General features: G+C 46.5%; 1 protein-coding gene across 4 annotated transcripts in view; it reads right to left on the bottom strand.

Annotated features, from left to right (window-relative positions):
- TEX10 (testis expressed 10) overlaps nucleotides 1-15,526 on the bottom strand; it is a 1,039,320-nt gene that overhangs the window by 1,021,951 nt on the left and 1,843 nt on the right. For all 4 annotated transcript variants that reach the window (XM_075314987.1, XM_075314985.1, XM_075314986.1 and 1 more), the window contains exon 2: nucleotides 8,515-9,224. In XM_075314987.1, coding sequence (XP_075171102.1) covers nucleotides 8,515-9,224 — 710 coding nt within the window. The remainder of the gene's footprint in view (nucleotides 1-8,514; nucleotides 9,225-15,526) is intronic.

The raw sequence follows: 15,526 nt of genomic DNA, 5'->3' as shown, positions 1-15,526 counted from the left end.
GTGTCTGCCTCGGTGTCTGCCTCGGTGTCTGCCTCGGTGTCTGCCTCGGTGTCTGCCTCGGTGTCTGCCTCGGTGTCTGCCTCGGTGTCTGCCTCGGTGTCTGCCTCGGTGTCTGCCTCGGTGTCTGCCTCGGTGTCTGCCTCGGTGTCTGCCTCGGTGTCTGCCTCGGTGTCTGCCTCGGTGTCTGCCTCGGTGTCTGCCTCGGTGTCTGCCTCGGTGTCTGCCTCGGTGTCTGCCTCGGTGTCTGCCTCGGTGTCTGCCTCGGTGTCTGCCTCGGTGTCTGCCTCTTTCCCTGTCGGTGTCTGCCTCTTTCCCTGTCGGTGTCTGCCTCTTTCCCTGTCGGTGTCTGCCTCTTTCCCTGTCGGTGTCTGCCTCTTTCCCTGTCGGTGTCTGCCTCTTTCCCTGTCGGTGTCTGCCTCTTTCCCTGTCGGTGTCTGCCTCTTTCCCTGTCGGTGTCTGCCTCTTTCCCTGTCGGTGTCTGCCTCTTTCCCTGTCGGTGTCTGCCTCTTTCCCTGTCGGTGTCTGCCTCTTTCCCTGTCGGTGTCTGCCTCTTTCCCTGTCGGTGTCTGCCTCTTTCCCTGTCGGTGTCTGCCTCTTTCCCTGTCGGTGTCTGCCTCTTTCCCTGTCGGTGTCTGCCTCTTTCCCTGTCGGTGTCTGCCTCTTTCCCTGTCGGTGTCTGCCTCTTTCCCTTGCTGCATTGTGACACGCCAACATTCCATATAAGGGCGTGACTGCGCATTCTTCTGAAGTTCTGGCTGCACTGTGGCTCCCAGCTCAATTCGCTTTAATGGAGGCAGGTTTTTTGACAAATAACTGTAAAGAGCAGGGTTAAAATTTCCCCTCGAAACATAGCCTATGACGCTCTCGGGGTCCAGAAGTGTGAGTGTGCAAACTTTTGTGGCTGTAGCTGCGACGGTGCGGATGCCAATCCCGGACATACACACACACACACACACACACATACAAACACACATTCAGCTTTATATATTAGATTACCTTTTGCTATGGTAATGAGGTTTGCTGGCCCCGTGGGCAGGCTGTATTTCGTCAGTTATCCCCCCTCCTGCCACTGTTCACCATCCCCCAGTGTTCATTTACATAGATGAGGCCGCCGCCCTCATTTTCCGCAGTGCTCCGGGAGTCTCGTGCATGCGCAGTGGCACTATCGCGGGACTGAGCACTGTTTTCAAAACGCGAGCGCCGGTGATATTATTGCGCAGGCGCGAGATTATGAGCGGGTACTTGAATGACACCGGTGATGACTTTCACAGCGCCGCCCATAATCTCGCGCATTAGGGTAGCCACAGTTCTCAGCGCTTCATCTGAAATTTAGATGAACATTTTGCTGGTGCTGCGCACAGTCCAGCGGCTAACTGCGCACTGGCGGCAAAATGTTCATCTAAATTTCAGATGAAGCGCTGAGAGCGGCAGCCCCTGCACCAGCTGCAATCGTCAAGGGACGCATGGGCCTGCGGGCCGCAAGAAGCAGCCTGACAGACCGCATGTTTGAGACCCCTGAACTAGATCCTTTGATCAGGAATAGAATTGACAGTTATAAAACATTTCATAAGTTTACCAAATTTGTATGAAAAAATAGTAAATACACTGCAGTGAACAGCTGTACCAAAATTTATTACATATATTTGGGAGTCGAAGTGGGCCCATTTTATACCGACTCCACAAAATTGGACTCAGACTCCAGTTCTTCTACAAACACAGCTTTGCAACAAACACGTATATAAAACAAGTAAAATATATCTTTGTACCGTGTTAGCCAGTAGAGATAAAAAAAATTGTTTAAAAGAACAGAAAGTCCTCAGTGGTTGATACCTTTTAATAGCTAACTGAAAAGATGGTAATAATTACAAGCTTTCGAGACTACTCAGGTATATAAAACATACACTAATACATTTTGAAATTCCTTTCAGGCATGTGACTTTTGATATAACCTGAATGGTCCTTCAGCATCCATACAGGTTCTGGCAGAAGACTCCTGTCTAGCACTCATCAGACTGAATTTTCTCAGTGATTTGTCAAACACACTGAGGACAGTGCCTCCAGACTGTAAAGCCCCCATCACACATAGCGAGATCGCTAGATCATCGCTGAAACGTCACAGGTTTTGCGATGTATCAGCAACCTCGCCAGCGATATCGTTGTGTGTGATAAGCAGCAGCGAGCAGCCCCCTGCTGCGAGGTCGCTGATCGGGACAAAACGATCAGGACCATTTTTTTGCTCGTTGGTCTTCCGCTGTGCAGCACGCATCGGTGTGTTTGACAGTGGGAGACCAAGGAGCGCCGGTTCTGCGTGTGCAGGGAGCCGTCGTTACACGGGTCACTGGTGGCTGGTCGCTGTGGAGATCTGACTGATTGACAGCTCAACAACGACCATGTTTCGACGTACCAGCGATTCCTGCCAGGTCGGATCGCTGGTGGGATTGCTGGTATAGCGCTACGTGTAGCGGGACCCTAAGATGCACAGACTTTAACAAGATTTTTTTTCTTGCTAAACACTGCATCTTGCAGTCCACAAAAAACAACATAGTTTAAAAAGGCTGCTAGGAACCACAGATTTCGGATGAATAGTCCAAGGCAGAACCTCAGTGGCACTTCCTCGCCTAGCAGGGGTGTGTATGTGTGTGTGTGTGTGTGTGTGTGTGTGTGTGTGTGTGTGTGTGTGTGTGTGTTGACACACCTGTCAGTCTAGGGCAAGGAGTAGTGATGGGTAGACTAGCAGATAACTGGGACCGGTGATCCTAACCGGATTTATATAAAGGAAAACTATATATTAGTTCCGACCCGGAAGTAATCCCAGATATATGGCCGGAAGCCGGTTCCCATATAAAAGTCTATACCGAGGCTCCAGTGTGGCGGTAACTGCTCCCACAGCCGCCCAGTCACTTCCTGGGCTGCTCATTAGACTCATGCATATACACTGCTTTCCCTGCCCTCCGGTGTCTCCGATTGGTTGGAGTCAGACGCTCCCCACCCTGAGTGAAACTGTGCCTGATGCTTCCAATCTCTGACTCAGTCTGCAAGTCTATATTGTATAATAAAAATAAATTAAAAAAAAATAAAATAAATTGTCGTAGGGTTCCCCCATATTATGATACCAGCACAGATGAAGCCTACGGCTACAGGTTGCAGCCCCCAGTCGTGCGCTTATCTTGGGTGTGTATCAAAACAAAAGGAACCACATGCTGGGGTTGGTGGTTTTTTTTTTTTTTTTTTTTTAAATACTGAAAGAAAAACAGCATGCAGTTCCCCCAATTTTCATACCCAGCCATCATAAAGCAAGACAGCTGGGGGCTGGTATTCACAGTCTGAGTGCCACCCTGAGTGGCAGTGTGTTAGATGACTGCTTCCAACCACACGCGCTACGTGTGTCTAACGTGGTATAAAAAAAAAAAAAAAAAAAAAAAAAAAATTGTGTCAGGTGGCCCCTTATTGATACCCAGCACAGATAAAGCATACGGCTGCAGCCCACAGCAATGTGCTTATCTTGGCTGTATATAAAGATAAGAGTAAGTGCATCCATTTTTTTTTTTTTTTGTTTCTCCCTTTCCCCCAATTTTGATACCCAGCCATGATAAAGCCCAACACCTGGAGAGTGGTTTTCTCAGGCTGGGGAAAATCATGGTTATTAGAAGCCCCCAGCCTAAAAAAACAGCCTGCAGCCGCCCTGTCGTCTACAAAAATCTGCATCGTTGCATGTACAATCACAAACTTTTGCACAAACGCTGTACGTGACTCAGGGAATGTCAGACTATATTTTGAGGGGAAATTTTAACCTCGCGCTTTACAGTTATTCGAAAAAACAAAATTACATTAAAGCCAATGGAGTTGGCAGCTACAGGTTATTAAAAGGAGCTCTGATTGGTTGCTATGGGCAACGAAGGACATTGTTAGTATAAGAACCTTATGTGTGAGGTAATATGATTTCTGTGGAGAGGCAGACAGAGAGGGGAGGGAGCGAGGCAGACAGAGAGGGGAGGGAGCGAGGCAGACAGAGAGGGGAGGGAGCGAGGCAGACAGAGAGGGGAGGGAGCGAGGCAGACAGAGAGGGGAGGGAGCGAGGCAGACAGACAGAGAGGGGAGGGAGGGAGGCAGACAGACAGAGAGGGGAGGGAGGGAGGCAGACAGACAGAGAGGGGAGGGAGGGAGGCAGACAGAGAGGGGAGGGAGGCAGACAGAGAGGGGAGGGAGGGAGGCAAACAGAGGGGAGGGAGGCAAACAGTGAGGGAGGCAAACAGTGAGGGAGGAAGGGAGACAGACATAGGGAGTGAGAGGGAGAGGGAGGGAGGAAGACAGAGGGAAAAAATTGCAGTTTTTTGCCAAGAGATGCAGATTTGGTGGTGAAATTTTTACACCATATTCCTGCACCCAATCTACACCTCCTGGCAAAAAAAAAAATGCATGACTACCTATGACCATAAATAACCTGAGTGCAGTTACCACTCAACGCGTGGCTCAGTCTCTGCTTGCACCTCACAGTGTTCAGTCACACTCCATGATTGCACTCTGTGCCTTCAGTAATGTAGCAGAGCTGGAATCGTCATGGGACCTTGTGTAGATTACGTCAGACCTGCAGGGGTGTTTTTTGGATTAATAAAGTGGTGAATGAGGGTGCTTTTTGTCTTTTATTTCAACTAACAGATTTTTTTCAGTGTACGTGTTTTTTTTTTACTTTCACTTACAGATTAGTAATGGGGTGGGTGGTCTCATAGATGCCTGCCATTACTAATCTACTAATCCAGGGCTTAGTGACAGCTGTGGGATGTGATTAACCCCTTATACCCATTAACCATGGGTCTCCCCAGACTGAGAATAAAAGGCCTCCAGCTGTCTGGTTTATCATGGCTGGGTATGAAAATTGTGAGGGACTGCACACTGTTTTTCTTTAGTTATTTATTTAAAAAAAAAAGCAGAATGCGGTTTTTCTTATTTTGATACACAGCCAAGATAAGCGCACGACTGGGGACTGCAGCCTCTAGCCATAGGCTTCATCTGTGCTGGTATCATAATATGGGGGGACCCTACACCAATTTTTTTATCATTATTTTTACTGAACGATATAGACCCACAGACTGAGTTGGAGATTGGAAGCGTCAGACACTTTGTCACTCAGGGTGGAGAGCGTCTGACTCCAACCAATCACAGACGCTGATGGACGGGGAAAGCAGTGAATATGCATGAGCCTAATGAGCAGCCCTGTAAGTGAACGGGCAACCAAAGGAGCAGTTACAGCCATGCCAGAGGCTCGGTACGTATGAAGCTGTGCTTGCTTTATTACTTTTTTTATTTATTTTTTTTTATCACCCAAGTGCTGGACCCGGATCATTAGCCGGAATACCCTGAGAATTCTGTGCTTGGCACCCGGACACTTTGGAAACCGCGCGGATCAAGATTTTAACAGTCTGGGTCCGTCCATCCCTAGCAGTGAGAAATCACTACAAACCTGTCCCTTGGATTAGTCATCTAAGTACTCAGATCCACAGTTGTGCATCGCTTCTGATGCAAGATCATCAGATATGATATGCTAATGACTCTCGGCTCTTACTCTTGCGATCGAATCAAAAGTACAGAGAAGAGGGAGAGAGTACTTTCAACCTCTTCTCCATGGCCTATCTCTGCATATATTGAACTGCACTTGGATATCATGGACTTTTATAGGTGCGAGTGAGCCGAGACTCGCTGCCAAACGCAGCATGCCGATATTCTTTTCTCATGCCGATATGGCATGAGAAAAGAATCACAGCTGGACACTGCCTCAGTTTCACACTGGTGCGAGTGCAATCTGATGTTTTATCAGATTGCACTTGTCCATGTAAAATGCAATGGAGCCTAGGCCTAAGAAGCAGAGTCATGGACAGCTTTTCAAAGAATGTTTTTCTGAAATATGAATGGCTGTAATAAAGCAGTTAGATACCAATTCACGATGCCCAAGGTTTGGATAGTATAAATGCAGTCACATTACATTTAAAACACAGCTTTCAACAAGCTCGAGAACTGGATGATGACTATAAGAAAGGCGTGTGTAAATAAAATAAAAAATATAAAATATATCTATCTCCTGGCTTCTACTACCTAATTCCATGTTAAAAACAGACTGCACACAAATGTTTGAAGTCAGTGATTTCTCACAGACTCATTGATTTGTGTAGGTAGTATGACATATGAAAAATGGATACCTGAATGGATGCATGAATAAGGCCTTATAGTATTTTATTTTCTCTCCAAAAGTAGCTTAACTACCATCTATGGACAGCGACTACTACATCTACAATAGGTAAAACGGATTCCATCAAAACTGTACCAAGCATTCCAGTAAGTGATACATTGATGGTATCAGGCTCTGCGCTCAGATTACACAGCAAAAACCTGCAAACCGAATTGCTTTTAGGCCAAGTTCACACACTGCGTTTTTTTGACGCTGCGTTTGTGCGTTTTTTGTGGCAAAAACGCACAACGAACCCGCAGGGCAAAAAACGCATGCGTTTTTGCTCACTGCGTTTTTTTATCAGTTAATGCCATTAAAGAATATTAAAAAAATAATTCTGATGTCATTTCCTTCTTCAATATGTTCTTCATTCTCCACTAGTGTATGCAGGAGAGCAGACAGCTGCAGAACTACAAGGCTTAGCATGCTCCATCCAGGACTGTATGCTGGAGAGAGGCAGGGGGAGCTGAACTACAAGGCTCAGCATACTCCATCCACTAGTGGATGCAAAAGAGCAGACAGCAGCTGCAGAACTACAAGGCTCAGCATCCTCCATCCAGGACTGTATGCAGGATTATTTTGCCCCCCAAAAAAAATGATGTGGGATTCGCCATATTTCTGTATGCTAGCCCCCAACAACCAGCTGCCTATTTGTACCCGGCTGGGAACCAAAAATATAGGGAGGCCCCTTTTTTTTTTTTTTTTTTTTTATTATTTCATGAATTAAAAAAAAAAAAAAAAAAAATGACATACGCTTCATCCAATTTTTGAGTCCAGCCAGGTACAACTAGGCAGCTGGGGATTGGAATCCGCAATGCAGGGTGCCCAAGCTTTCTGGGCACTCCCGCTGCCGTCCAATCCGGATCCAATATCATCTGATCGGTTTGCTAGAAGGCAAAGCGATCAGATGATGTGTAAGGTTCAAGGGCCTGAATCACATCACACATCAGCTGATTGTATAAAAGCCGTTTATACAATCAGCTGATGCATTAGTGCAAAAAACAAAAAAAAAAAGAAAAATGTACACTCTTCTGTGCAGCATCGGACTGGCTACAGGAGGAAACTCCAGTAATGGCAGGCCTGGATTTAGGTACCTGCACTGCACTCCGGAGCTCTCACCTGTGCTCCGGAGTGCAGCAGAGACTGTACAGCGAGCACCGAGTGATTGATTCCCTGGTACTTGCGGTTCAGTTCATGACAGCTGCAGACAGGCCGGGCTGATCTCCGGTGCTCTCACCTGAACTCCGGAGATCACCCCGGCCTGTCTGCAGCTGTCATGAACTGACTGCAAGCGCTGGGGAATCAGTCACTCGGCGCTCGCTGTACAGTCTAGGCTGATGCATCAGTGTAAAAAAAAAAAAACAAAAAAAAAAAAACACACAACAACAACTACACACGTCCGTGCTGACTCCCGTCCGACTGCTGCAGGAACTGCCAGTAATCAGCTGATGAAGTTTCCTGACGGCATCAGCTGATAGCCGGCCGGCCGGTAAAAAGCCGGCGTCACCGTGAGACTTACGATCAGCTGATGCATCAGGTGATCACCGCCAGGTCCTGCAGCTATCGGATGTGCCTGAGAGCCGGAACACAGCCAGAGCGGGGGTGGCGGTATCGGGAACAGGAGCTGGGAGCGGACATGGCACCGGGAGTCTGCAGACAGGTGAATATGACATTTTTCTTCTACTGTTCACTTTTGATTTAGCAGCTGCATCCACCTCCCACTCGGACATGGCGCAGGACGGGAGCAGACATGGCACCGGGCGGGAAATGGAAGAAGCGGTGGTGGTACGGGGAGGATTCACGCTTCTGTGTTTACTAACAGAAGGAATCCTCTTCCTGTACAGGTCACTTTACTACCCACCCCTTGCGTTTACAGCTGCGTTTTTAGTCATAGAAACGCACTAAAACGCAGCTCTATTTGCAATTTGCGTTTTTCATTGCGTTTTTGAACATCTCATTGAACTCAATGGGTGGAAAACGCAGTGAAAACCGCAAAAATAATTGACATGCTGCGTTTTTGTGGGCACCACAAGAACACAGCTAAAAAAAACGCTGTGTGTAGAAAGCAAAAATGAAAACTCAGACTTTGCTGGGGAAGCAAAGTCATGCAGTTTTCTGAGCAAAAACGCACCCGAAAAACGCGCAAAAACGCACTGTGTGAACTTACCCTTAGAGCAGTGAACGGTGAAACGTGAGCACAAATATAGATATTACATAAGAGTTGGAAAACACCATTTTAAATTATAAATTATTTAGTCTTTAAAATCTAATAGGAGAGCGAAAACAAGACTTACCTTAAACAAAATTTTGAGCTATTTGAACACTCTTCTCCAGAACTGAACAGATTGATGTACTGTTTTCCATTTGCATGTTCTATCCAAGAAATATCAACATTTTTGTCAACAGAGAAAAGCTTATACATGTTGTCCTGAAGTACTTTTTTAGGGAACCTTTTTGCAGCTTGTTTCATTAATGCTTGCAAGAATTTTTTTAATCTGCTTAGCACATTTATTCTCCACCTCTGGGAGGTGATCTTCTGATTAGGAATTACAGACAATGTCCACACAGATTGATTTTCAGGATTTTTTAATTCTTTAGAGCTCTTCTGATGAGATATAAGTTCCAAGAAATTGTTCACGAGCATATTACTACGATCAAGCAGTAGATCTGGGTAAGCTTCCAAAAGGATGTCCAAGATCTTTAATGAGTCCTCCTGGATACCTATCATAATATGAGTCATAGCAGTGGAGAGATGCGCACTTATAAGAGGAAAGAAAGGAGCAAGTTTTCCTTGGGAGACCATGGGTGCTAAACGCTGTAACACAGAAATGGCAGCAGATCTAACCATGGGATCTTTATCTGTGAATACAGCAGCGACCTCACTCATGATAACAGAAATGTGTGTGTCAATTATTGAAGGATGTGTTGATAAGATTTCTCGGAGACCAACTAGAGCATCATGTTTAATACCAGCGTTGTAATGGTGCATCTGAGACAGGACATCCTACAAAGTAAACAAACAGTTAATGCACGCTGCCACTTATGATCGCGGTTACTCATTCACATTAAATTGTTTCTGTATGTAATTCTAACGTGCACATTCATTACCCCGTGGCTTGCACTGCATCCACAACTGCCTAATCTACAACTGTGATAAACCAGGGTAAATATGTAGGCAACTAATTCACCATGTTCTGGCTCAAAGATTTTCAGCTACATATTTGGAGAAGTTTAAAGAGGTTAACCCATGAACAACATTTATTACCTATTTATAGGTGATAAATTTATGACTCAAGATTTCGATATTCAAAGAATGGGGGTCCAAAAATTGCCTTGTGAATAAAACAACCTTTTCCCACATGTGACCACTGCTCCACTTCTATGGGAGTGATATTAGGTACAGTCATGGCCAAAAAGTTTTGAGAATGCTACAAATATTAATTTTTACAAAGTCTACTGCTTAAGTTTTTCTAATGGCAATTTGCATATACTCCAGAATGTCATAAAGAGTGATCAGCTTAACAGCAATTACTTGCAAAGTCAATATTGGCAAAGAAAATGAACTTTAACCCCCAAAACACATTTCAACAGCATTGCATTCCTGCCTTAAAAGGAGCAGCTAACATTGTTTTAGTGATTGTTCCATTAACACAGGTGTGGGTGTTGATGAGGACAGGGCTGGCGATCAGTCATGATTAAGTAAAAATTACACCACTGGACACTTTAAAAGGAGGCTGGTGCTTGGTATCATTGTTTCTCTTCAGTTAACCAGTTATCTCTAAAGAAACACGGGCAGCCATCATTGCTCTGCACAAAAATGGCCTAACAGGGAAGAGTATCGCAGCTACAAGATTGCACCTCAGTCAACAATCTATCGCATCATCAAGAACTTCAAGGAGAGAGCTTCCATTGTTGCCAAAAAGGCTCCAGAGTGCCCAAGAAGGACCAGCAAATGCCAGGACCGTATCTTAAAACTGTTTCAGCTGCGGGATCGGACTACCAGCAGTGCCGAGCTAGCTCAGCAATGGCAGCAGGCTGGTGTGAGTGCTTCTGCACGCACTGTGAGGCGGAGACTCTTTGAGCAAGGCCTGGTTTCAAGGAGGGCAGCAAAGAAGCCACTTCTCTCCAGAAAAAAACATCAGGGACCGACTGATATTCTGCAAAAGGTACAGGGAGTGGACTGCTGAGGACTGGGGTAAAGTCATTTTCTCAGATCAATCCCCTTTTCGATTGTTTGGGACATCTGGAAAACAGCTTATTAGGAGAAGAAGAGGTGAGCGCTACCACCAGTCTTGTCTCATGCCAACTGTTAAGCATCCTGAAACGATTCATGTGTGGGGTTGCTTCTCAGCCAAGGGAATCGGCTCACTCACAGTCTTGCCTAAAAACACAGCCATGAATAAAGAATGGTACCAGAATGTCCTCCAAGAGCAACTTCTCCCAACTGTTCAAGAGCAGTTTGGCACCCAACAATGCCTTTTCCAGCATGATGGAGCACCTTGCCATAAAGCAAAGGTGATCACTAAATGGCTCATGGAACAAAACAGAGATTTTGGGTCCATGGTCTGGAAACTCCCCAGATCTTAATCCCATTGAGAACTTGTGGGCAATCATCAAGAGATGGGTGGACAAACAAAAACCAACAAATTCTGGCAAGCATTGCTTATGCAAGAATGGACAGCTATCAGTCAGGATTTGGTCCAGAAGTTGATTGAGAGCATGCCAGGGAGAATTGCAGAGGTCCTGAAGAAGGGTCAGCACTGTAAATATTGACTTGCTGCATTAACTCATTCTGTCAATATAACCTTTTGGAACACATAATATGATTGCAATTATATTTCTGTATGTGATGTAAACATCAGACAAATAATTAAAAACCAGAGGGCAACAGATCATGTGAAAAAATAATTTTGGTGTCATTTTCAAAACTTTTGGCCATGACTGTATGTGTGGTCCCCACTGGAACAGGGAAATTAATTGGTGGTGGTCATGCATTGTGCCTTTCCATCCAACAAAGCCTCACACAAACACAATGTACCGGAATGGAAAGTAACTCCTGTTATAATAGATTAAAGGGAACCTGTCATCAGAAATTTAGCTTGAAACCTAAAAGTTTCCCCCTCTGCAGCTCCTGGGCTGCATTCTAGCAAGGTTCCTGTACTTTTTGTGGCCCCTTTTAAACCAAATTAAATACTTTATAAACTTGTACCTTTTGCTATGTAAATTTTGTAAATCGTCCATGGGGGCGGGCTCTCTGCTGACCGTTGCTGTTCCTCCAGCAGATTTACGCCACCCCCCAACACTGAATTTCATATCTCAGGACGCCGCCCCTGGGCGCCCGTGGTCCCGCGTCACCAGCGGTCACACGTGTACACAGTGCACAGTCCCGCTACAGTCGCACAGCACATGCTAGAATGCAGCCCAGGAGCCCAGGAGCTGCAGAGGGGGAAACTTAGGTTTCAAGCTAAATTTCTGATGACAGGTTCCCTTTAAGTAAGAATCTGTCACCAGGTTTTTGCTCCCTCATCTGACAGCAACATACTGTAGAGTCAGACCAGCCATGTGTCAGTTACTAAGCTATTTGCAGTCATTTTGAAAATATCAATATTTACTGCAGATCTAGCAGATATACAGAGCTCATGAATATGCTGGATTAACTGGCAACATGACAAGTAGTCCTCTAATGATAATCTACTGCTGATTAAATAATGATTTTATTAAAACTACACTAAGCAGCCCAATAAGTGAACCACTGCTAGAATCAAGATCTCTGCCCCTACATTATGCTGCACTCAGATAAGGCTGTTTTCACACTACATTTTTTTAAGGCTGGTTTCACACTACGTTTATTTAACATCCGTCCATAACGTTTTTTTAGCGGAAAAACGGATCCAGTGCAAATGCGTTTTCACTTCAATGCATTTGCAATGGACTCGCGTTAACATGCGTTCACCTGCGTTTGCGTGCATTATAGTGAGGATCCAGCGACTTGCAGTTTTTTAACATCTTTCAAAAACGCTACTTGTAGCGTTTTTGAGCTGCGTCCAAATACTGCATGTCACCGGATCCTGACTAAACAGCACGCAAACGCAGGTGAACGCTGGCGTGCTGATAGGCAGGATCCTGCTTGCTCTACTGAGCATGCACAGAACCAGTCTCGCGTGATCTGTCTCTCTCCTCCTCCCTCCCTCCCTCCCTCGCCCTCTCTCTATCTCTGTCTTTCCCCCTTCCTCCCCTCCCTCTCTCTCCCACCTGAGAGCTGCGGACACTCGTAACCAAGGTAAATATCGGGTAACCACTTCTCTTAGTTACCCGATGTTTACGTTGGTTACGTGTGCAGACAGCCCTGCTCCTAGCAGCTGCAGACGCTCGTAACCAAGATAAATATCGGGTATCCAAGCCCGATGTTTACCTTGGTTACCAGCGTCTGCAGCTGTCAGAAGCCGGCTCCCAGTCTAGTTCCCCTCACTCCCGATCACATGACTCCAATGCCCGCCCCTAAACATCCAGTGACAGGATCCTGCAAAATTACAGATGCGTTTGCATGCGTTTTTTGCTGTAAAAGCAGGATCCGCTTTTGCAGCAAAAAAACGTTCCTGACGCATGTTAAATAAACGTAGTGTGAAACCAGCCTAACATGCCTCAAACGTTTTTTTGCTGCAAAAGCAGATCCTGTTTTTGTAAAGAGAAACGCATGCAAACGCATGTGTTATTTTACAGGATCCTGTAACTTGAAGTTTATGGGCGGGCATTGGAGTCATGTGATCGGGAGTCAGTGGAACTGAACGTGACAGACTGGAAATTCAGACGGAAAGGAGAGGAGAGACTGATCACGCCAGACTGGTTTCTGGCCAAACAAGATCCTGTTTATCAGCATACCACCGTTCACATGCGTTTGCGTGCTGTTTAGTCAGGATCCAGCGACTAGCGTTTTTGAAAAAAGTAAAAAACTGCAAGTCGCTGGATCCTGACTAAACTGCATGTGAACGCATGTTGACGCAAGTCCATTGAAAATGCATTGAAATGAAAACGCATTTGCACTGGATCCGTTTTTGCGTTAAAAAAAAAAAATGTAGTGTGAAAGCAGCCTTAGACCATGTGCCCACGGGAGATCGTAGCTGCGGATGTCTCCGCAGGTACGGCCACATGTTTCCCGCAGCTGCCCGCCGGCGATCCGCAGCTATTTTTACCTGCGGGATGCCAGCGATAAAGCAGCGGTAAACATGCGGACTTTCATGCGAATTACCTGCGGATGTCCCGGCCTCTATCTCCATAGCGGAGGGCCGGGATCTCCGCAGGTAATTCCGCATGAATAATTAACATGGTTACACGCGGCTGCAGGAGATCCGCAGGATCTTCCGCAGCGTGGACACAGACACTCCCCATGTCCCATAGGATAACATGGGGAGTTTTTGTACATGATAAAACCTGCGGATTTATCTGGAATATCCAGAAAAGTCCGCAGGTTTTCCGCGGACAAATCCAGTTAAAAGCGCCCGTGGGCACATGCCCTTTAGCTATGTGCCCATGCTGCGGAAAATGTGCGGATTTTGCCACGGATTTCTCGCGGAAAAGCCGCGGATTTTCCAGAAGTCTGCAGCACAGCTACTCCCCAGCCATTTCTATGGCATTTGGGAAATGCTGTGCCCACGCTGCGGATTTTTCCGCAGCGGAAATCGTGCGGAAAAATCTGCAACATGTCAATTACTGTTGCGGATTTTCGTGCGGATTTTGCCTATTCAATTGAATAAAAAGAAGAAAAAAAAAAAAACGCAAAATCCGCAACAAAATCCGCGTCAAATCCGCACCTATGAAAAGGTGCGGATTCCGGGGGAAAAGCTGCGGATTTTGATGCAGAAAAACCCGCAGAAACAGAGTCCCGTGGGCACATAGCCTTAGGCTACTTTCACACATCAATTTTTTGCAATCAGGCACAATCCAGTTTGTGCCTGATGCAACGGATCCGTCTCAGATTGCGTAAAAACTGATGCGACTGATCTGGTAAAAAACGGATCCTTTTTTTTTTTTCTGTTTTTTTTTTATGCTAAGAGAGAGAGACCCCATCATCACCACACAAACAACGGCACTATCTCCCCCACCATCACCGAACACGCAGGCACTACCGCACTCCTCATCATCATCCCCGCACACACCCCGGCAGTACCGCACTCCTCATCATTCCCGCACACACCCCGGCAGTACCGCACTCCTCATCATCCCCGCACACACCCCGGCAGTACCGCACTCATCATCATCCCCGCAGACACCCCGGAACTACAGCCCCCATCATCACCGCGCACACACACAGGCATGCATTACCTCAGTGACGTCCCCGCTGACAGCGCGATTCACTTCAGTTGCTGCGTGGAGCTGATAGAGAGCAGCGGTGTTCTACTGCCGCTCCTGTCAGCTTCATGTAGCAGAGCTGATAGCATCGTGGGACCTCTATGGATTATGTCGGACCTGGAGGGGCATTTGGGGATTTTAATAAAATGGTGAAAGAGGGTTTTTTTTTGTCTTTTATTCCAAATAAAGTATTTTTTTGGGTGTATGTGTTTATTTACTTTCACTTACAGGTTAATCATTGGGGGTGTCTCATAGACGCCTGCCATGATTAACCCCTTAATACCCCGATTGCCCTCGTGCGGTGGCAATTCGGGATGAGCCGGGTAGAGTCCCGGGACTGTTGCATCTAATGATGCGGCAATTCCAGGCGGCTGCTGGCTGATATTGTTAGGCTGGGGGGCTCCCTATAACGTGGGGCTCCCCATCCTGAGAATACCAGCCTTCAACCGTGTAGCTTTATCTTGGCTGGTACCAAAATTGGGGGGGACCGAACACCATTATTTTTTAAATTATTTTTTTTACTGCAAGATATAGACCCGCCCACCGGCGGCTGTGATTGGTTGCAGTGAGACAGCTGTCACTCAGCGTGGGGGCGTGTCTGACTGCAACCAATCATAGGCGCCGGTGGGCGGGGAAGCAGTGAATACGAGATTGAATAATGAGCGGCCGGCATTTTCAAATCAGAAGCCGCCAGAGCTTTGTGACAGCTGTGCAGCGCCGCGCCGGTGAGTGAGAGCGACAGAGTGAGAGCGACAGAGTGAGAGCGACAGAGTGAGAGCGACAGAGTGAGAGCGACAGAGTGAGAGCGACAGAGTGCATAGACTTTCATTATGCACCATGCCGCACAGCGCCAAACCCGGCGCTATGCAGTTTTTTGCTGCTGGCAAAAAACGTTCCTCTCTGCGTCCTGTGCGGTCGCCGGAGTGACAATTTTTGCCGCATCTGGCAAAAAACGGACTA

Source organism: Anomaloglossus baeobatrachus, chromosome 6 (genome assembly GCF_048569485.1).
Source record: "Anomaloglossus baeobatrachus isolate aAnoBae1 chromosome 6, aAnoBae1.hap1, whole genome shotgun sequence".
In the NCBI taxonomy this organism is placed as follows: Eukaryota; Metazoa; Chordata; class Amphibia; order Anura; family Aromobatidae; genus Anomaloglossus; species Anomaloglossus baeobatrachus.
This window is presented reverse-complemented; position numbering and strand designations above follow the sequence as displayed.